Source organism: Vombatus ursinus, unplaced genomic scaffold (assembly GCF_900497805.2).
Source record: "Vombatus ursinus unplaced genomic scaffold, bare-nosed wombat genome assembly UNPS02014791.1, whole genome shotgun sequence".
NCBI classification, from domain to species: Eukaryota; Metazoa; Chordata; class Mammalia; order Diprotodontia; family Vombatidae; genus Vombatus; species Vombatus ursinus.
In genome coordinates this window covers 50,437,652-50,461,718 of record NW_020954569.1, presented here as the reverse complement: position 1 = coordinate 50,461,718, position 24,067 = coordinate 50,437,652, and the positions used below count along the sequence as shown (strand labels likewise).

General features: G+C 38.7%; 1 protein-coding gene across 1 annotated transcript in view; it reads right to left on the bottom strand.

The window, feature by feature from the left end:
• Positions 1-24,067, bottom strand: part of FHOD3 (formin homology 2 domain containing 3) — a 687,613-nt gene that overhangs the window by 32,843 nt on the left and 630,703 nt on the right. Inside the window, exons 17-20 of the mRNA XM_027869130.1 lie at positions 14,383-14,565; positions 7,238-7,357; positions 6,349-6,510; positions 4,620-4,810 (exon numbers count right to left, since the gene is read on the bottom strand). Of these exons, the coding sequence (XP_027724931.1) occupies positions 4,620-4,810; positions 6,349-6,510; positions 7,238-7,357; positions 14,383-14,565 (656 nt within the window). The remainder of the gene's footprint in view (positions 1-4,619; positions 4,811-6,348; positions 6,511-7,237; positions 7,358-14,382; positions 14,566-24,067) is intronic.

Genomic DNA, 24,067 nt, shown 5'->3' with positions numbered 1-24,067 from the left:
TGTGTGTGTGTGTGTGTGTGTGTGTGTGTGTGTGTGTGTGTGTGTGTCAATGAAAATCTCTATCATGTGTACAGATTGTATAGTTTTAATGAACTCAGTGGAAAAACTTCTATTTTTATTTAGGAAAATGGAGGAAAGTATGGGTGAATATGTAGGGAGTTCTGATGAGTGTGGTGGAGGAAACATGGGCACTCATGGTAGATGGTCTCTATTTTGTGAAATAAGAGGAAGGACATTAGCTGAAAGAGTTGGGTTGTAGTGGAGGCAACAGGGCTTTGAGGAGAGAAGATAAGGTTGGAACGGCTTCTGAGGAAGGTAAGAAGGAGGCTTAATCAGGGAAAAATGAAAATATTGCCCCGTACTGCTGAGAGTCCATTTAAGATTAGGTAACATGCATTTGTAGTGGATCCAGTTACCATGGGAATCTGAGTTCTTCCACTAGTTTTCTGCAGCTCAGGGGTAAAAAGAGAGAAAGCAGATAGTGGGGGCAACCACACAGACAGGATGTGAATGGTGGTAAGGAAAGACAGACAAAGGAGTCAGATGTAGAGAACGTCCTAGAGCTAAACTGGTCAACTATCGGGTCAAGACTGTAAAGAGAGGAACCATCTCTTCCACTTGCCTCTGCTGCTTCCACCTGTTTTCTTTCTAACCTTGAGAATGTTTCATTGGAGTTTACCAAGTGTAGGCTTATTGATAATATTTTGGGAATAAACTAGCCCCTGTATTTTTTATCTCTGTAAAATGACTAGACATCTCAACGTAGGGTAAAGTATGTGAATGTGGGGAATTTTTGTGCTCATCCCGTGAGAAGATTCATCCCACAGGTGTTTTTAGAATTTTAGGATTAGGGCATCTAACCTAAAAAAGGCAAGGAAAGACTTCTAAGACCAGCCCTAATCCCCCTCCTGAGATTCAGACCCTCATTCCAAATACTTAATAGAAAGGTTTAACACATCTAAAACTGAACTTATCTTCTTTTCTTCTAAACCTGACTTTTCCTTCTAATTCCCTTATTTCTGTTAATAATACTACTTTTCTACCAGTCACCAAATTGGAGATCTCTGTGTCATTGAATGTTCTTCCCTTTTCTTTCTCCCCTACATCCAATGTCCTCATAGATTCTCTTTCTACGTTGCCTTTCACATCTGTTTTCTCCTTTCCATTATCCATACAATGACTTATGTTTAGGCTGTCATCATTTCTTATCTGAATAACTACAATGGCCTTCTAATTGGTCTCCACAGACCAATCGCTTTAATGCCTCCTACACTGCAGATCAGGTCAGATGAACCCTTTTGTTTTTTTTTAAATGAGGCAGTTGGGGTTACATGACTTGCCCAGAGTCACACAGCTAGGAAGTATTATGTGTCTGAGGCCGAATTTGAACTCAGGTCCTCCTGACTCCAGGGCTGGTGCTCTATCTACTGTGCCACCTAGCTGCCCCAGATTAACCTTCTAAATCAAAAACCTTTGATGGTTTGCTTACTGATTATACTCTCATATCCCTCTACAATCTAACTCTAATCTGCCTTTCCAACCAGACACTCAATATTCACCCCTGTATCTCCTTTGATTCCCAGAATGGAGCCTTCCATTTACAGCAGGTACTCAATAAGCATTTGTAGAGTCAATTTATATAGTGATTGGAAACAGGCTAAAAATTATTACTTAGTAGAGACCTTTAAGGAACCTACTTTAACAAAAAGAAATAATTTGCAATCAGCATAACAGTTTGTAGTAAATGGTGATTCTTAAGTATTTGAGGGTGAATCTGCAGCTAGGTGGTGTAGTGGATAGAGCGCTGGGTCTGGAGTCAGAAAAATCTGAGTTCAAATTTAGACCAAAATACTTATTAGCTGTGTGACCCTGGGCAAGTCATTTAATCTCTGTTTGCCTTAGTTTCTTCCATTGTAAAATGGGGATAATAACAGAAAATGCTTCACAGGGTTTTTGAGGATCAAACGAGATAATATTTCCAAAGTGTTCAGAATAGTGCCTGCCACATAGTAGACACTATATAAATGCTTATTTATTTCCCTTTCCCTTCCCCTTCCCTTGTTTGAATATTTAGACATTTTGAATACTGGAGTCTGAATTAACTAGATTCAACTGTATAATAAATAAAAGAGCTTCAATTCCACATGCAAATACTACTCTCAATGAGGATGGAAAGAGAAATAAAGAGGGCACAGTAGCCCTGTGGGATGGAAATGATGTTGATGTAGGACATTTTGATGGATGTACCAGTAAGGACAGGAAGTCAAAATCCAGGACTGTCATCCTACCTAATACAGAACATCTGGTCACCTAGAGTCTTACTTCTTTTTTTGGAACCTTTGGATTCTGCCCAGTTGTTAGTCATCAGAACATGGGATAGGATTGATGGAGAAAAGAAAGATATTGAGAGAAAGAAGGAAAAGGAAAACTATGTAACTATTATTGATATGTGTATATAAAAAACCATTTAATTTCATCTTAGTTCTACCTACCATTATACTTAAGGATATTGAAAATAATTTCATGTATATGTATATATATACATATGTGTGTGTATATATATATATATATATATATGAGACATGCATGAGTATCTCTCTGTTAGCAAGAGATATGTTCTTAAAAAGTTAATTGTAAAACAGTTTTTTTGGCGTGGCATTTACCAATACTTTAAATGCTCCAGGGGAGTCAAAAACTTAAAAGAATCATGCTTTATCTTCTCAGTAGAATGTAAGCTCCTTGAAGGCAAGGGCTGTTTTGTTTGTGTTTTTGTATCCTATGCATTTAGCATAGCACTTGGCAGAGAGTAGGTACCAAATAATTGTTTGTAGTTGGAGTGAAATGAAGCCAATCTGTTGAATGTTTGCATGAAGTCAAGAAAACAGCATGATTTTAAAGAGTCAAGGAATAAGAGTTAGAAGATGCACCTTCAATTTTTAGTTCTAACACCTTATTAGTTCTATGACCTTGGGCTTCAGTTTCTTCATCTATAAAATGAAAATAATACTTTTGCATATTGTCTCAGAGGGTGTTGTAGAGATAAAATAAGACAATATGATGCCATATATAATGCCACATAATTGAGCATCATATACTAAAAATGCTGTTTAAAAGGTAAGGTATATTAAGTATTTGATAAAGTTAATAATTGCCCCATAACTTGGTGTCTGTCTGTCTCTTTCTGTCTCTGTCTCTCAGCTTGCTTTGTTCATGGAAAGGAAAAAAATAATCCAAACCATATAGTCTGTGTCTTTCCTTTAAAGTTCATTTTAGTGATACTGGAAACTTGATCTCCATACTGAAAGCCTTGTCTATATACACGTGGACGCTTCTGAGTCACTTTAGTTGCTGCTTAGAAAATCACTAATTTAAAACATATGGTGCCATGTTAAATGTATGATGTTTCTATCTAATTATATACTCTGTGAAATTATACTCCTGTAACATGCCCTTTTCCCCTAAGGAAAAAAAATATGAGTGATACATGTTGTCTACGTGACAAAACTGTCTGATCTCTGCAAAGATTGCTCTGCCACTAACCACTTTTAAGCATTGTATGACTTAACTTCCTAGGCCTCAGTTTCCTCATTTGTAAAAGGAGGGGTTAGACTAGATAATCTCTAAAGCCTCCATTCCTGCTCTAGAATTCTGTGTCTGTAATTATACAACGCTTTCACCAGTAAAGAAACAAGTGGTCTGTTAAAGGTATTCATGACTGAAATGGGTCATGAAACCAAATATCCTGCCAGTTCTGCCCTTGCTCTTTTTTCAATCTTTAAAAATTTGTTTTTTTTTTCAATTAACAAGTATTTATTTTCTTTTCCTTCCAAATCTCCATCCCCTGAAAAAAGAAAAAGAAAGAAAAAGAAAACACTTGTAAGAAGTATGCATAGTTAAAAAAAAGTTCTCCTATTGGCCATGCCCAACAATATAAGTCTCATTGTACATCTTGAGCCCATCACCTCTCTGGCAAGAGGTAGGTAACACGTTTCATCACCAGTCTAGAAAGTAAGGGATGTCCATCAACTAGGGAATAGCTGAACAAATTACAGTATATAAATATAATGGAATACTATTGTGCTATAAGAAATGATGAAGGGGATAGATTCAGGGGCCCCTCTAAAGACTTGTATGAAGACTTGTATGATCCAGAATGAAGTAAGCAGAACCAGGAGAACAATTTACAGAATAAAAGCAATATTGTAAAGACAAACAACTTTGAAAGACTTAGGAACTCTGCCTTTTTTATTGTCCCCAGAGACAGAATGCAGGTTGTAGTAACAGACCTGACAAATTAAGATATTAGCCAAGAAGTTAGAAATTCCTTCTGCTCTTCAGGGAAAATGGAACCCCTAGAGCAGAGAAGCCCTAGTCAAGATTCTGTCTGCAATGAAGATTCCAGGTACCCATTCAACAATAAGATCCTCTGAATCTATGAAATAGTATGATTATTTTCCTCAGAAGAAACCTCTTGTGCTGATGAAATGACTGAACATCCAGGACAAATAAGCACTTTTTGCCTTGAATTTACAGCACAAATTTTAGTCATCTTATTTATCACATTCTGGTTTAAAAAGTATTTTCAAAGTATTAATATGCTGATGTCCCAACCCTTTTACCTATTGATTATTCTTCTGTGAACAATCTTCAGAATTATAATTCTTTCTGCACAATCTTTCAGGAACTCAGACATTCTTTGCTTCAGAACGGGTTTCATTTCATGTTTGGCAATTGCCTTGAGGTGATCCCAGGATGCTTTGCATCTTCGTTCCATCTGACACAAGTTGTCTTGAAGTTGATCAAAGTCAACCTGAAAACAAGGGAAACATTAATAAACTCTCTGGAACAAATGACCACTAAATCTGTACATGGGCATCTGGGCTATAAAGTCCAATTCCCATAAAGATAATAGTCAAAAAGTTAAAACAACAACATCAACAACAACAACAACATTTTCTGATTAATGCTGGGAATGATAATTTGAAAATCATTCATATGTGTGTTGACACTAGCAATTCAGCTGTAAAACTATTTTCCAAGTGAAACCTAGGGAACAGAGTCACCTTTTTCTGTCAAATCTGGAAAGAAATATTACCAAAACTCAAACTTTGCACAGCGAGATGAAGGGACTAAATGTAGTCAGAGATTCTTCCACATATTACTGAGCAAGATAATCTCTTCTTTCTCTAAAGTGAAATTTCACTAACTATAAATTAAAAGAATGTGTAATGATTTGAAGCTCACATTTACATGGCATTTTTGTGGTTTGCAAAATGCTTTACATACGTAATCTCGTTTGATTTAAACAGACTGATATAGCAAAGACCATCAGACAGCACAACATGACTGCACTGATCTCCAACAGCAAGCTAAGAATTACCACCAGCCAACTCTGAAGGTGATAGGAGAATGAAGGACTTGGGTGCTCAAAAGAGAAATGAGTCTCTCTTTTCATCCTCCTTCCTTTCCTACTTTCTTCCTCACTGTCTCCTCCTTCATGGCATATTTCTTTTCAATGGCTCCATTCTATAAAGGCCTGCTGCTCTCAGACCCCACTACTTGAACCTGATATTTTCTCATTTCCCATGTGATTAAAGGGGCTTGGGGAGGGGGAAAGTGAAAGAATACAACTACTCTTTTTTAGTTTTATGGCCTAAGATAAATTTCTGTGTTTGGTGTGAAGCTTAAGGAGAGCTAAAATCTTATGATAGTAACCAATGAGAAACTTGGAAGAAGAACAGGAGTAAAAGATATCATCAGGGCAATGTATGATAGAAAGAGAGGATGAGCTGGTCACATGACAAGAGTGAGGGATGATAGGTGGGCAGTCAGAGCACTCTACTAGTATTTTCTTGATGTCAGGAGAAATCAAGGAGGACCTCAGACTCATTGGATGTCTCCCCCTCCTCTCCCTTTCCTCTTACGATGAACTTATGGAAGGACATTGACAAGAGCTGTGCAGGCTGGTCCGGCGTGGATGGTCACAATCTGCCCCAATGGAGGAAGCATTTGAATCAAGGAGATGGTAATTAATTCTGTTTACCAATAAATCAAACTCTAGGAATTTCTCAGAGTATGGTTATTGTGCCAAAGTATTAAGTAAAATTTAGGAGGGGGTAGCATGGCTGTCTTAAAGACCTCAATGGGAAACAGTCTGACAGAGAAGCAAAGGTAAAGAAGGTGCCTTTAAAGTTCATTAGGAACAACTTGACAGGACGTCACATTCAAAATAGGCACCAGAGGAGAAAGACTGAAAGCAACACTTCAGGTATTTGTTCAGGAGAAGACTGTTTAAGTTCCAACATCTGTAGCAAAGGCAAGAGTTTTCTTCATTGTTCACAGACATACCTTGGCTGACCTAGTGATGGCCCCAATCTCGGAATATAGATCTGTACTGTCTGGGAAATTTTCCACCACCATTGTGCACACATGGTGAAGGAGAGACTGTTTGTGCACAGTGTCTTTGACCTCTGGAACCTTCTCGAGGTAGCTCAACTCAAACGCTTTGGCCTGTTTGGCAAGAAAAGAAAAAGGGAATAAGCTTAAACCAGTTTTGTTTCACTCAATCTCCTAAAGAGAACATGAGCTGTATTAGGAAACTGTACCTGGTTTAAAGGCCTCCTCTGCCCAATTCTTAGGAATTACAAGGATGGCCATTCTACAGCACAAAGACTCTTTCAACTCCCCATTATTCCTTCACCAAAGGTCTTTAATGTAGGGCAAATTAAATATGCCTGTGATGACCCAGTTTCTTCCCCAGTATTCTCCTTCATCTCATGATGTCCTCCCTCAGGTTCCCTGCTACCCAGTGGCCTGTTGTAGCCTCTTTTTCTATCCTCTCTCCCATCTTATTAGCTTTTCTTTTACCTCCTTCCATTTACAATTTTAAAAAAAATTAATTAAAAATGCTAGGCCCTTCTATAAGCATAAACATTTTTGAACATGCACCATGGAAAAAATTAAAAAGAGAAAGGCACTAGAGATGCCCCTTTGATAGTATTAAGTATACATTAGGAGATATGTGCAGATTGTTCCCAAGATGATACATAAAAGCTGCAGGTCTACATTAGAAAACTGGTAGTTACATGTGTTCTCAGGATTAAATTTCTCCCATGTTTCCCTGAATAATAAATTAAGTATTTTGTTACATGCCACATTATAAGAAATCACAGCTACAACCTTTGTTAATGAATGTTCCTGTTACCAAAAAGCAGGGAGATGACAATAAGATGCTTACGTTAGAACCATTGAGGAAGTTCCCAATGGCTAACAAAGTAGACAGAATGAAGCCCAGGGTTTTATTGTTTTCCAATTGATCTATTCCTTCCTTCAGGTCCAAAAGTGGTTCAGCCACCTCCTGCCAGTTAAAAAAAAAGGATAAGAAAGCAGAATTGGAACACATGCATAACTTATTTCTATTTTCTATTCTTATTATATTGTTATTATTACTGAATACACATATAGATTGTGAGGTGTTAGAAGTTATAATCTAATAATAAACCTGATTGTCTCTGGCACATATAAATCATAAAGGCTTGGATACTTCCTTTTGGGCACCTAAAAGCGTCATAAGAAGACACACATTGGTTCTATAAATCTTGCTCTGGTCCCAGGAGAAACCATGAGATCTAAGCAAATGCCTCTGCATGAAAGGAATTTATACTATGTGTAGAACCAAAGTTGTGGGGTACATGAGGTTGGGTGTGAATGGAGAGCAGACATTCCTCCACTATATTCATAATGATTCTGTAGACCCTCACACCCACAGACACCTGACTTAATCTGTGGGTCCAACATTAGATTATTCTTCAACACTCACAATCTCTCCCCTCTTCTCCTTTCTCTTTCTCTCTCCTTCCATTCCTTCATTCTCTTCCTCTTCTCTTTTTCTTTCTCCAGTTCTAATCCTTTAATTTATTTTGATCCTCTCTTCCTTGGCCTTTTTCTTTCCTGCTCTGGGTCCCATGGTTCACCTCCCATTCTGTGTTAGCCGATCTCAAGCATGTTTGCTTTAAGTACAACTCATTAATTTAGATCCTTTAATCAGTTAATCAATATGCATTAATTAAAGGCCTACTCTGTGCCAGGGCCTGTATTAAACTCTTGGGATAAAAAGAAATGAGAAAATAGGCCGTTTCTCAAGCAGCTCACATTCCAGTAGGGAAGACAACATGTAAACAATTAAATACACCCAAGACACATACAAGGTAGATAGAAGGCAGTGTCAGAGGGGAAGGTACTACCATGTGGGGAGGCCTGGTAAGGCGATGTTTGAATCTTAAAAGGAAGTCAGGGATTCTGGGATGTAGAGGTAAGGAGGTAGGGCAATCCAGGTACATGGAACAGGCATGATCCGAGATAGGGGATGGAGCACAGAGAAAAAGAAAGAGAAAGGGAGCTAGTGTGTATAGATTTGTATATCACATAGAATAAGAAGGGACCAGGCTATAAAGAGTTTTAAATGCCAAAAAATTTTTACTTGAGCTTAGAGGAAATAAGGAGCCACTGGAGTTTATTTAGTATGTGTGTGTGCGTGTGTGTGCGTGCGTGCGTGCGTGTGTGTGTGTGTGTGTGTGTGTGTGTGTATCCATGATATGGTTTGAACTTGTGTTTAGGAAAATACTTTTGGGGCAGCTAAGTGGCACAATGGATAGAGCACCAGCCCCGAAGTCAAGAGGACCTGAGTTCAAATCTGGCCTCAGACACATAACACTTACTAGCTGTGTAACTCTGGGCAAGTCACTTAACCCCAATTGCCTCACTTAAAAAAAAAAAAAACCTTCTGCAGTTGAGTGGAGCCCAGAATGGAGCTCAAATCTCAAATTCAGTGTTGTGGCTTTCTTCAGTGGGGCTCATCCACAGCTCATGAGAAGGAACAAAGCTGGCAGATGGTAGGGAGAAATCTAGAGTTTGGCTGATGATAAGACAAGGGAAAAAAGGATTTGAGAGTGCAGCATAGCGTAGGGTTGAACTGGTTCGCCAAGGGATCGAGATTGGTAAAAGAAGAGGGTGTAACAAGTGAAGGGGTAATGGCCTGGGAAAGTACTGGATTAGAGATCAGAGTGAGAATGAGCAATAGGGTTAGGGGTCCTGAAGCAGAGAAATAGGGAATGATAAAATATTATGATCAGATAAAGCAATTTTATAGTTCATGAACATAGAAGTAGAACATTTGTGGCTGATGACAAAAGCAAGAATATGGCTACTGTGTGTGGCTAAGGTGAAGTGGAAAATTAGGTCATGGGAACTAAGTAGGTTGAGAAATTGAATTAGTGGATATAGAACTTTCTCTTTGAGTCAAAAAGATCTGAGTTCAGGCCCCATCTCTGACACATACTGGCTATGTGAACTTGACCAAGTAACTTAACCTCTCAGTGCCCCAAGCATCCCTCTAAGTCTACAAAACGTACAGATCTGTATTGGTAGAGGGAGTTATCTGACTGGGAATTCCCAACACTAATGAAATGACAAATCTATCCCTTAACACCTCCCTGCCAAGAAGTTATTTAAATGTGATAATTCAGATGGGAAATAGACTGAAATGCAATTTTATCTACAAAAAGTACTTGCTAAGCATATGATTACTGTAAGTAGGCTTGCAATGAGAATATTCCCTTCAATTTTAGAGGTACGTGGTACCTTGGTAGCCACTGAGTCTAACCTCCTACCTTAAACAACAATTCCTTCTATAATATCCCCTAGACAGGTTTCTCTAACTCCAGACTGAACAATTCTAGTGACAGAGCTCAGTATTTCTTGAATCTATTCCGTCTTCCACATAAAAACACTTCAAATACTTAAGGATAACGACTGTATTTTACCTAAGTCTTTTTATTTCCCATAGCACCTTCACCTGAAATGACCTCCATTGTTTTTTACATGACTCAGATAAAAATAGAATGAAGATAGGTAGAATGTAAACTCTTAATACAGAATGTAAGCTTTTGGAGGGCAGAGACTTTCAATTTTTTTTTTTTACTTTATCTCTCTAGCATCTTCATTGATTTATTGATTAAAATATGCCACCCAGACCTAAGCACAAAGCTTCAGACCTGATCTGACCAATGGTAAACCTCCGGGAACCACACAGCTAGAGTGTGGAGATACTTTGCAAAGACAGATCTACTCAGTGTCCCTCAAATATCAATTCTTAGATAGCACTGTACTCTGCTTACATCTAAGGCTGGCCCAATCCCATTAATTTATGCAGATTTGTGAAGACTGGGCTGGATTTTCAAGCAGATATTTTCATCAGACAGTCCCAATTTCTGTTGTACTAGAGTTCTCGTCTACTCGGGAGAGGAAGTCTGGGGGCTTAAACAAACCAGCACTGATTAGAGCTCCCTATACTTGGCATTACTCAAGTCTGAGGAACATTCTTATGTCACTTCCTGGAGTCACCCACCCTGCTCTCCCCTTCCCCCGCACCCCTATAGCCCTGTGTGCTAAAGGGAGGAATGGACCACAGGGCTGTGCTTTGGCAGCAACTATCAGACTAAAAGCTCTTTGGCAAGCTCCATCATACACCAGCTTGCCATAAGGTTTCCAGGTTTTTGGGTTCAGGACAGATACATTTTTATGTAAATTAACTACATTAAAATGACCCAGGAGGATTAAAGGCAGAATCCACTTTTAATGAGTAAAATGAGGCATCAAAATGGCTTTGTTCCTTCAGAATGTCACTGAAATGGATAGCTATTTTTATAGTGGATGGGGAGGACAGTGTTTACAGATAGAACCACTTGGGTTTATATTTGCTTAAGCATATGTTTCACCATAGATTGCATCTGCAAAGAGTAATTATAGCCTTCAGGGTCCATTGTGCATTTGAGAAATAGCATCATGTATTAGAAGGAACACAGGGTTTGGGGTCAGAAGAGCCGGATCTTGGCCCTGGGGCCATCACAAAGTAGCTATGTGACACTGGACTAGCCATTTATTTATTTCCTTGGACCTTCAGTTCTCTCTCTCGAAGATGATTCAAATGGAAGATTCAGGACTAGAATCAGGTCTGCTGTGACCTGAACTGATACAACTACTTGCTCCTAACTGGTGCCCTTGTTTCTGGTCTTTCCTTTTAAGTCCATCCTCCCCGTGCTGCCAGATTTCATCATTTTATTCATCTATTTAATAATCTTCAAAGATTCTTCACTGTCAATTTTTTAGGCCTGGCAATCGAGGCCTTCCCAAACCTGGGCCCTTCCTACCTACATAATCTCATATTTCATGGCACACCAACACAAACTCAACAACAATGAACATTTATTAAGCATTCATTTAGGTACAATATACTCTGTTAACCACAGTCATTAAAAAAATGACAATTGGCCCTCAAGGGACTTATATTGTCCTGAAGGGGGATATGACGTCTATATAGCTAAGTACACTACATGACAGAGTGTGATGAAGTAAAGGAGAGATCCAGACAAAGTCCATGAAGTGAACTTTTATGAGCTAGAGAATGCCTTCACCAAGGGCAGTGATAGGGGAGGGAGCAGCAATCATGGTATCTAAGAAGGAAGAAGGTACCTGAGCTAAGCTCTTCAGGAAGAGAAAGGTTCTCAAAGGTAGAAGTGAAGAATGTGTGCCTTTCAGACCTGGGGGATGGCCAAAAACCCCTGTTTTAGTCAGTATACGCACACTCTCTCAAGCACGCACAGACCTGTTTTTGCCCTTTTGTTCACCCCGATGCTTGGTGTGCCCTCCCATTTCTTCTTATCTAAATCAAGTCCCAGTACATCTAATAAGTCTATCTTGACCTCCTCCATCCACAATGTTTGTTCCTTCTTTGAAACTCCTTGAGAATTTATTGTCTGTACCATTCCTGTAACTCGTTATGTTCTTTCTATGCATTATTAATTGTGTGTGCATATGTGTTGGTTGTCCTATTGAAATGCGCCATTTCTTCCCAATCAAACTAAGATAGAGAGTATCCACAAGAGGGCAACCAGATAGAAGGAGCGCATACCTCATACTTCTTGGCATCCTGCTTAGCACACAATAAACCTATGGTAAGAATTCAATAAATGTTTCATAGAATCACAAAATTTGAAAGTTAGAAGGGATCTTAGTGATTATCCAGTCTAAACATACATGAAAGGAATCTTCCCTGTAACATACCCAACAAGTGATCCTCTACCCTCTGCTCTATATCTCAAGGCAGCCCATTCCACTTTGGGACAGTTTTAATTATTAGGAAGATTCTCCTGACATCAACCCTACACTGTTTGCTCTCTTTGCAACTTTTCACCCACTGGGGCCAAACAGAAGAGGTGCAGTCTTTTCTCCACGTTACAACCCTTCAAATACTTGACGATGGCTATCATCACTTAAATTTTCTCTTTACCAAGTTAAACATGGCCAGTTTCTTCGATTGTTCCTCATACGACATGGACTCAAGACCCTTCGCCATCTTAGCTGCCCTTTTCTATACCCCCTCCAGTTTTTCAATGTCCTTATTAAACCATGGCTCCAATAACTGAACACAACACCCCAAATAATATCTGATGACAGCAGAGTGACTAGCACCACCCTCTTCCTGGAAGCTACGGCCCTCTTAGTGGAGCCCAAATTTTTACTAGCCTTTTTGGTTGCCACATCACACTGCTAAACTTGCAGTTCATTAGAACATCCTGATTTTTTTTTCAGAACAACTGCTATCTAACCATATTATTGTTGTGAAGTTATTTCTATTGTTCTATGATTGATATTGATTTCTTGGTTATTTGATTCTTGGTTAAATTGAATTGCAGTAAATTCTAGAAGTCACCAATTCATGATGTGGACAATTCAGTTGCCTTTCTGAAAGAATTGCGGCCAGCCTCTTGCCAGCAGTGAACGACAGCCCTAGAGCATAGAACACAGGATTTTAAAGACAGAAATGGCCCTAGAGATCACCTACTGTTTGGTGCAAGAGTCGCCACCATCAGTATTTTAGCCTTCCTTCTTTAAGGTGAATAATAACAAACATTTAGAAACATAGGATCATTCCTCCAGCCTTTCCTTCAGAGAGACTTTATCTAGGCTGGCCACTTGGCAGCCCCTCCCTTCTTGCCTGAAGATATTTGACTGTTCTGCCACTACCATATGGAGTTTTTCCAGTCTTCATGGTTTTGATGGCTGGGCTGGCCTCTCTGAGGGCTGAAAGGACACGGAAGGTACTATGTGCTTGGCAGGGCTCCACTCTCAGTTGTGGAAGCTGTGCTCAAAGCAGGTTGACACCACCACAGAATTTCTTTTCGAGATTGTCTATGTTTCCTCTTAGGTGTCTGGAGGCAGATTGGTTCACAGGCTTTCTTCTTCAGACTTCATCCTCCTCGAACCCTCTGACCTCTCTGGGCATTGTTGGCCACCCCCTTTCTACTCTTGGCTTCAGACACATTATATTTTCCTGATTCTCTTCCTACCTCTCTGTAACATCTTCTCTATCTCCTCACTGGATCTTTACCCTCTCTATAATCCCTTAATGTAGGCATTTTCCATGGATCTGTCTCTGGTTTTGTTTTCTTTTATCTCTATACTCTCTCACTTGGCATTCTGATTCATTCCCATGCCTCTAACTACTACCTCTACTCAGATGACTCCCAAATCTACAGTTCGCATCCTAACCTGTCTTTTCTTCTTGAGATCCATAGCTCCAAGTACTGATGAGACATTTCTACCTTGAAGTTTTACCCTCTACCTTGATATTTAATGTGTCCAAAACCAGGCCCTCCTGATTTCACCATTTCTACTGTCTCTGGGAGTATTCGCTCAATCTGCCCCATGTCTATAATCTCTGACTTTTCCTTCTCTGTTTTTTCCCATTACCAATCAGTCACCACATCTTTACTTGTAGAATTTATTTCCAAAATGTCTCTCAATTTAACCCCATCCTCTACATTCTCATTGCCATTGTATGCCATTTTCTACATGCCTTTATTTCTATCCACCTGGACCAGGGGTTGGCAAACTATTGCCCTACCCAGTCTGCCATCAATTTTTGTATGGCATGAGAGCTAAGAATGATTTTTTATGATTTTAAATAGGTCCATGGGCCATAGTTTGCCAGTCCCGTACCTATACTATTATGATGGTCTCTTTTTAGGAATATTTGTCTCCACTTTCTTCCCCAGACAGAGGGAAGAAAAAAGAATATCAGCAATAACAACAACGTTGAGTGCCAGAGACAATGGCCCAGCATCTATCGTTAGAACATGTAACACAGGGGATTGTTGACTCCTGTCTGGTATTTGACACAACAAACATCATTTTTCAAATTTTGTCAACATACTTATCAAGCCAAATCTAAAGAATAACAATTTCTACTTGCTCATGAGAAGAGCTAATTTCTGGGGAACAATGGTTGTGTGTAGCCTCTTCCCTCCCTCATTTACTGTTTACCTTTTCAATGACTTCGTAGTCCATTTTGAAAGCCCAGAGTTGGAGTCTGGCAGACAGTTCACTGATGGAGGAAAGTGTGAGGAGGAACTGCTCAGCACTGCCTAGGGGGAGATCTGGGTTGGCCATCTGGGCCTCCTGGATTTTTTGCTTTTCCTCTTCAGTGGGAATCATGGTGAGAATTTTCTGGAAAGAGAAAACAACACAGTCTATTTTCTACTCACAGTGTGGAAGAAACAGCAACGCCTTCTATTTTCATTCTGCTAGAAGCCGGAGATGCATTTGCCGTTTATGGTGTTTCCTCACAAATGTACCATCATTATTATGCTGCTATAGTAATACATGTCTCAGAGAAACAACAACAGAGAAGCAATGTAAACACAGAGAGAGCCCTCTGTAGCTAGTACTTCTGATGCCTGAGGAAAATTCATTTGTGGGTGGAGGAGGGAGGACTCAGACCTTGGATCACAAGGTCCCACAGACAAATAGGCCCCAGGTCACTGTCCACAGTGTGAGTAGGGAGACAGACGCCATGGATACAGCCCCTCAGCTGCAGAGCCCAGAAAACTGCTGCTGAGGGGGACTGTCAGGGCATCCCCTATGAAAGACATGGCGTGGGTCCCAACGGCTAGCACCATGACATGGTTTGACTGAGAATTTGACTAGGGGGCTTTAGCATCAAGGGGAGGTAGCCCTATACCTCAGAGTTAGGTCCGTGCCCTTCTGTCATGGCTGAGAGCCCTTAATCTCTGCCTACTTCTGGGAGGAAGGTCCAAAAGATGAGCTCCAGGAAAGGGAGGCAGTGATAATAGGACTCAGCGGGTTGTCGTCTGGGCCCATATGAGGAAAGGGGGCAATTCTATCACAGGACTGACGGATTTGCTTGCAAGGTATGGGGGCAGTAGGTTGTAGGGGTATTGTAGGAAAAAAACACACTCCCTATATACTGGCGTTCTGGGAGCAAAACCCCAGTCACCTTACCACAGTTACACCTCTGGACACACATGTATTTGGTCAATTTCTTCATTTCTTGAACTTTTGTCTTACAGTGATCCTGAATTACTTAGGAGCAGAGATTTAGAGTGAGGAAACCTTAGCTGGGTGGTGCATTAGATAAAAGAATCAGGCATGGAGTCAGATAGATGTGAGTTCAAATTTGTCCTCAGACGTGTACTAGCTCTGTGACCCTGTGTAAGTCACTCAACACTACTTACCTCAGTTTCCTTATCTGTAAAAAGAGCTGGAGAAGGAAATGACAAATCACTACAGTATCTTTGCAAAGAAAACTCCAAATGAGGTCACAAAGAGTCAGGTGTGATTGAAACAACCAGTTTCAATAGTATCTTAGGCCCCAACCCTCTCATTGTACGGATGAGGAAGCAGCGACTTGCCCATGGTTGTTACATAGTCAGAAACAGGGTCTTATGGTTCCTAGGCTGATGCTTCTTCCACTCACTGTTTGTCTAAAACCTCTATAGTTCTGAACATAGACAGCACTCTAGGTAAGGTTAGAAGGGGGTATGTAGGAAAAGAAGAGAGCAATCAGGACAAGAATGGAAAAAAGAAACAGTGAGAACATGTACTTTGTGAGGTATTTTTGCTCTTCACTTGGGAAACATATTTATGGTCAATAAATAAATTTTTCCTTTATGCATGTTTGGTCTATCACAGTTTTTCTGAAATGCCCAGAGAGAGGCTTACAAACTGATCATATTTCAATTTTGTCCATTTAAACCTTGAAATGAAAAGGTAAACATAAACACTTCAACTAAAGTCAACCATGTCAAGTCTTGGTTTGCTTAAAGAGGATGATAAATATTTAAAAAAAAATAAGACGCAACTACAAATTCAAAGATATTTTATAACTTTTTAACTTTGCTCATAGCAAAAATCTATCAGAAAAATTAAGAGAGGGCAAAATGTCAGCATAGGAATACTTATTTTGAACTGATATATATATTCTCATTGATTCATATCATTTGGCCTAAGTTAGCATCTTTAAAGGGATGTGAAAAGTTCTATAATGAGATTTCCAATGTAATGTTTTACATGGAAAAATGAAATTTCTTTTTGCTAGTGTTTTTCTCTTATGCATTCTCATTTCCTACCCCCAATACACACACACACACACACACACACACACACAAACACACACACACACACACACACACACCGTTTTTCTTGCTCCTTATTTCTGGAATTTGTATAAATAAATCCAGATACTTTGGCTGCATATAGATAGCACCAAACATCTGGATGAAAATGGAAAAATCAGTCCAAACACCCAGATGTTTCTAACAAACTGAATATTTGGCATCACAGAGTCAAAACATTCAGATGATCAAATGGATTGTCATCTGGATGTTTTGGTTCTGTGGGGCAATGAGACTCAGTAGCACTGAGGCTGCTAGTAGGTGGGACTTATTTCAGGAGTTCACCCTGAAAAATGATTTTAATAGATTTTCTTTGTGTTATTGTCAAACCACATTACGAAACACTTTCCTTGTATCATCTTGACACCTGGTAGAATGGTTTAGATGGAAATGGTTTGGTCATAATGTGTGCATGGGCTAAAGACATCTGCACAGGCTGAAGAAAGCTCTTGGAGACATTTAAAATATTTGTTTCTGCTCTTCAGTAAACTATGGGCCAAGACTCAAGTTTCAAGTACCAGTAACTTCTGGAGATTCAGGAATGATGGAACAACTCCTGCTTCTAAACAGAATGCAGATATTGTCCCCTAATGGTCAGGGGTTGCATCAGTTAGGTGAAGACAGTAATGTATAATGACGTAATACCTCACCAATTCCACATTGAGTAAGGTGAAGGCTAAGTCTCACACACAGGACCAGCTCTAAGCAGGACTGTTATATAAGACTAGATCTAGTTCAAACATCTTGTGATTTTGTGAGTCTAAATTAAGTTTGTTTTTGGCAACTTCCCATCTGCTTTTTAAGTATTTCTTTCTTTTTCCTCTACTCTCCTTTATTCTACTTATTCCCCTCCTATAGTGTGTGCTAATAAGAGCTGAAGGTATAACTCCAGTTGAATTTTAATAGCAAACTCCTGAAAACAACAACAAAAAAGGTTGGGGAAAAACCCTTGGGAAAGAAGCTCTCAATGGTGGAATGTTAAGCGCTGTGATAGGTTATACGGGTAATGATTTGGGGGAATTCTTGCACTATATAGACAGTGTACCTCAAGGGATGTCATGTTGCTTACCAACTATGGTGCCAACTTATAATGCCAGCACTTTCTAGAAACACAGGATTGGAAAACAATTATTGGATTCAAATGCAGTTATTTTAAACATCACTACTAGAAGGTTGCTAACCAGTTGTTTTAAAAATAAATAGCTAAATATAATAAAAATGACAATTGTACCTAAGTTAATTTACTTACTCAATGCCATACCAAGCAAACTACCAAAAATTATTTTATAGAGCTAGAAAAAATAATAACAAGATTCATTTGAAAGAACAAAAGTTCCAGAATATCAAGGGAATTAATGAAAAGAAATGGTAGGGAAGGTGGCTTAGCTGTTACCGATCTTAAATTGTATTATAAAGCAGCAATCATCAAAACTACTTGGTACTGGCTAAGAAATAGAGTGGTGGATTAATGGAATAGGTTAGATACACAAGACACAGTAGTCAATGACTACAGTAATTTACTGTTTAATAAACCCAAAGATCCCAGCTTCTGGGATAAGAACTCACTATTTGACAAAAACTGCTGGGAAAACTGGAAAAAAGTATGGCAGAAACCAGGCATAGACCAAAATCTTACACTATATACCAAAATAAAGTCAAAATGGGTACATGATTTAGATATAAAGGCTGATACTATAAGCAAACTGGGAGAGCAAGGAATAGTTTACCTGTCAGATTTATGGAGAACAGAAGAATTTATGACCAAACAAGAGACAGAGAACATTATGAAAAGCAAATGGATAATTTTGATTACATTAAATTGAAAAGTTTTTGCACAAACAAAGCCAATGCAACCAAGATTAGGAGGGAAGCAGAAAACTCGGAAAGAATTTTTACGACCAGTGTTTCTGATAAGGGCCTCATTTCTAAAATATATAGAGAACTAAGTCAAATGTATAAGAGTACAAGTCATTCCCCAATTGATAAATGGTCAAAGGATATGAACAGGCTGTTTTCAGATGAAGAAATTAAAGCCATCTATAGTCATATGAAAAAATGCTCTAAATCACTATTGATTAGAGAAATGCAAATCAAAACAACTCTGAGGTACCACATTACATCTATCAGACTGGCTAACATGACAAAACAGGAAAATGATAAATGTTGGAGAAGATGGGGGAAAATTGGTGGGTGGAGTTGTGAACTGATCCAACCATTTTGGAACTATACTCAAAGGGTTATATAAATATGCATTCCCTTTGACCCAGTAATAGCACTTCTAGGGCTGTATCCCAAAGAGATCATTCTCTTTGGGAAAAGGACCCACATGCACAAAAGTATTTATAGTAGCTCTTTCTGTGGTGGCAAAGAATTGGAAATTGAGGGTATCAATTGGGGACTGGCTGAACAAGTTGTGGTATATGAATGTAATGAAATACTATTGTGCCATAAGAAATTATGAGCAAGTGGACTTCAGAAAAACCTGGAAAGACTTGTATGGACTGACGCTGAATGAAGTGAGCGGAACCAGGAGAACATTGCACACAATAACGGTCACGTTGTGAGATGACTAACTTTGATAGACTTAGCTCTTCTCAGCAATGCAAGGATCTAAGACATCTCCAAAAGTCTCATGATGGCAAATGCTATCCACATCCAGAGAAAGAACTATGGAGTTAGAATGCAGATCAAAGCATATTATTTGCTCTTTTTTTTTCTTCTGTTTTGTTTTGTTTCTTCTTTCTTATGGTTCCTCCTATTGGTTCTAATTCTTCTTTACAACATGACTAATGTGAAAATATGTTTAATAGGAATGTATATGTAGAGCCTATATCAGATTCCATGCCATCTTGGGGGGCAGGTGGGGAGGGAGGAGGAGATAATTTAAAACTCAAAAGCTTATGGAAGTGATTGTTGAATACTAAAAATGAATTAATTAAATAAATAAAAATAAACAGCTAGCTGTTTGTATTACATTAATTTTCAAACTATCTGGCTAATTGAATTTTACTTTCACTCCTCCTCCTTGCTGCCCCCCCCAAATGCTTTGCACTGAACCAAATTCTATAACAAAATTTTGTTAGCACTTCTGTAGGCAGTACTGGTTCTTTAGTAGACAGGACGAGCAATCCTTGATATTTTTATGGTGATGATGACTTGCTTTCTTTGTTCCTGCCTGTAACACTCTTAATTTTGTTTTTTACTCTATGACTAATTTAAACCATTTGTTCAGCGTGGAAGATTTATGAGCCCACCATCTGCCAGTTGGTTTTATTTTATTTCATTTTATTTTTTTACACATCATTGACAATAAAATTACATCAAGGCACAGGAGCATGGCAGGATAAAGTCACCTCTCATGAACTCATAGCTTTTTTTTCTTTTCCAATTTAACAAACATTAACAATAAAAAAAAATTTAAATTGAATTTATTTTGTATATATTTTAATATACTTATTAACACACATATTACCTATGCTGATGTAAGCAGAGAATGTAAGTTCTCTGATGGTGGAGACAGTTTCATTTATCATTTTTCTGTCCCTAAGATCTATTATGTGCCTTAAGCACAGCACGTCCTAATTAAAGCTTGTTAATAAATGTTAAATATCAAGTGCCCAATATATACAAAGAACTGTATTAGGTTTAGAGGATCCAAAGATAGATATGACATAGGGCTTGCTCTCATTGAGTTTGTAATCTAATCCGTAGGTTTGGGTTTGTTGTCCTGTGCTTATTATAATGAGATATTTGGCTCTATAGGGAAAAAAAATAACATTTATTGGAATCCGTCATAGTCTGTGTATGTCAGAACTAATCCCAAATGTATGTGAACCTTGCTTCTAAGAAAAATATGGAAGTAAAATTGTTGGTTTTGGCCATCCAGCTCACCTGGAGATGAAGTCATGACTACTAAGTATTTTGCTTTGAGTCTGGTAAAGAACCATAGAATGTTAGAGTTGGAAGAGGCCCTAAGATCATATCATCCGACCTTCATCTTACCAATGAGGCAACCCATATCAACACTACTGGAAAAGAAAATAGCATCAGGCTTTTGGGGACAAGGGGCTCAGAATTCTCGTGCTTTGGGTTTCAGCTCTGTTGGCACATTTACTTCAATACTGTCGGGATCTATGACTTCATCAGCCCGAAGGCTACTTTGGCATTGTAGACCTCAGCCCTTCTGCCCCATGGGAGATAGTCTTCATGAGCAGCCTTGGCTCAAAAGACCATCATCTGAGAGACAACCTGCTGGTGATGTGAAGTTTTTTGTAACGACCTGTTTGCATGCAACTATCAAAATTTCATATGAGAATATTAAATAGAAAAAGGCTTTTCATTTAGCACTTAGCATAGTGACTGGCATATAGCAGGTGCTTAATAAAGGCTTGTTGACTCTGCGAGGCGGTATAATGGAGCGAGCTCTGCACTTGGCATCAGGGAGACCTTGGTACAAATTCTACCTCAAATGCTTATTAGTTTTGCCACTCTGAACAAGTCACTTAACCTCTATTAGACTCAGCTCCCTCATCTGTAAAATGGAGAGAATAATAGTACCTACCTCACAGAATTGGTGGGAGGACAAAATATGATAGTATAGGTAAAACCCTTTGTAAACTTTAACGTTCTTTAGAAATTATTATTATTATTGTTATTATTATACTTCCATAAAATTATTGCCTTACATGAGTGGCATTTATTATTATTATTATTGTTATTATTATGCTTTTTGCCAGGTATTTACTATGTTATATTACCTTATTTTCAAAAACTCTGTGAGATAAGTAGAACAGATATAATGATGCTTAATTTACTGATGAATAAACAGGCACAGAAAGGTGATATCATTTGTCGAAAAGTTCATCAGCTAGTGATGAACATCACAAGTTGTCTTTCTGTGGTACCTTTCTGCATTCATAAAAAATTCCTTAATTATACCTCCTAGTTTCTTACCCCTTTCCCTATATTTCACAGTTTATCAAGCAAAAAAATTCCATACCCACAGGTTCCTGGGCTTCCTTCTTTCAGATAAGCATTTACCTGTGGATTAGCATCAGAAAGAGGAGATAGGAGGCCTAAGAATTTGGTTGCTTCAGCCCTGGAATGTCTTATACTTATGCATGTATGAAAGAATGGTATTTCTATATTCTACCACATAATGTGATAGTAAATATTTGGTCTCATCTGATTTAGCTATCCCCAAATAGACATAGCCCAATTCTACAGCAATTATAATAGCAAGAAAAAATTAATTCTGTACATTTAACTATAAAAATGAGAATTTACAATATTTATTTGGAAACTTAAAAATATAATGTAGTTCACATAAGGGCTGCGTCCCTCCCCACATTTTCTAAAGTCTAATATACTTAAGAAAAAGCAACTGGTGAATGTTTCCTCAGTGACATCTAGTTGACTAGATGTTTCTGTTCAGTTTTTCATGATGATGCATGAATCCATGCCATTTGGCTGCTAAGAGACAATCCAGAATGGGATTAAGACAGCCTAGTAAGGCTCTGTTTAGAAACACAGATCATGTATGCAGATCTGCTGATCGTTAGTGTCATTCTGGAAAGCTAGAGAAGAGGAATGCAACTTAAACAGTCTGTTGCAGTGTACAGCAAGCCTAAGTGATTGCCAAGGAAGGAGGAAGGGAAGGAGGGAAAGAGAAGGGAAGGAAGGAATAAAGAGATAGAGAGAGAGAGAAAGAAGAGAGAAGAAGGGAGAAGGGAAGAAGGAAGGAGAGAGGGAGAAAAGAAGGAAGGAAATGAAAAGAATGGAGAAAAGGAAAAAAGAAAGACAAAGAGAGAAGAAGGAAGGGAGAAAGAAGGGAGGAAATGAAAGAAGGAAGAAGGAAGAAAGAAAAATAAAGAAGGAAGGAAAGAAAGAAAAAATCCAAATTGTTTATATCCAAGAAGCAGAGAAATTAGCTAAAGGCCCTTTGGGCACAAGTTGAAAACCTTTTTAGCAAAGTTCCATCAATATGTACTTAGGTTTTTCCAGCTCTGACTTCTTTCGAAAAATAAGCTAGCTAGCCAGAGGGGAAGATGGCAAAGGATCATAGGATTGGGAGTTGGAGGGGACTGTAGATGCCACATAGTCGACTTCACTTTACACATAAGTAAATTGAGTCTCAGAGAGCTTAAGTGACTTGCTCAGGTCACACACGGGGCAGAGCCTGGGTTTGAATGCTAGTTCCTTGGCTACATTTCTAATACACTTTCACTACTCCACTCTGACTCCAACTCCAGCTGGCTCCTGAAACATGTTTTTTCACAGAGATTAATCCTCATTATTTACTGGATAATGGCTATAAGAGTGGGCTCAGTTTAAAGTTTTCATACGGGTAGTCCTTCCATTGAACTTAAAAGCAGCTGTGCCTGAGAGGAGCTTTAGAGTTTAGGGGACACTTGTCTGCAATTGGTTTGGAAGGAAAAGCCTACTTTGAAGGGAGCCCTTCAGGTACAAATACTTAAAAGGATCTTGTTCCTGGTGGTATTTGTTGCAGTGCTTTGGGGGAGGGTTTAATACACATTTACAAGGTCTAAAGAGATGGTATAAGATGGGTTTACACTTAAAAAATAACTTTAAGAAAACCTCTGGAAATTGAATCAAACAAGTTGTTTCAAAAACTATCCAACGAAATTAGCCAAAATATCCTCTCTAAAATACCAGTTATTAACCATGGTTTTGAAAAATAAAGCATTGCAACAACCGAGATCACTTCTTTCTCTCTCCTTTTACTCCCTTCTCTAAAGTATTCTGTGTACAAAGACATAATACAGTATCAGTCTTAGACAGATTTATAAAGCAGACTGTCTTCTGAATTCTGCTTCTCACCTGACTCTTCACCGTTCCTTTTCCCTCTTTTGTTTCCTCTGCTTGCATTCATATGGCACCTTCAGGCTAGTCTCTGCTCCCCTTCCATCTAGCCTTGCCCTGTCCATACCAAGCAGGCAGTAAGCAAAGTTGCCCACTTGTAAGGCTAGCCCTTCTTCCAAATGATTTAGGGGGAAAAGCTAAATTACTTTATAGTTATTTTTAAATCAACACAGTTAAATAAATGGTGTGTATATTGTGGGGAAGGAGATTTTTTTTTTGGCAGGGAGACATTCCAGATGTGCCTCAAATCAGGCTGGCTTTGCCTATGCTATACTTGTTGTTCGCCCTTCATTCTGGAAGAGGACACCTTGGCTCAGCTCTGCTGTACTTACTATTGAACTCAAACCCTTCGCTGCAACTATTAACATTGACCCCTTTCAGACTTGCCTTACACAGGGACAAATGTCTAGAGCAGAAGGTTCTTAACCTGTGGCCCACTGATATTTGGGTAACGGTATTACAATATAATTGGTTTCCTTTGTCAACCTATACATTTTATTTTATGCATTTAAAACCATTACTCTGAGAAGGCATCCACTGGCTTCACCATACAGCCAAAAGGGGCCATGACATAAAAAAAGTTAAGAACTCCTGAAAGAGATTCTTTTTCTTTCTTTCTTTCTTTCTTTCTTTCTTTCTTTCTTTCTTTCTTT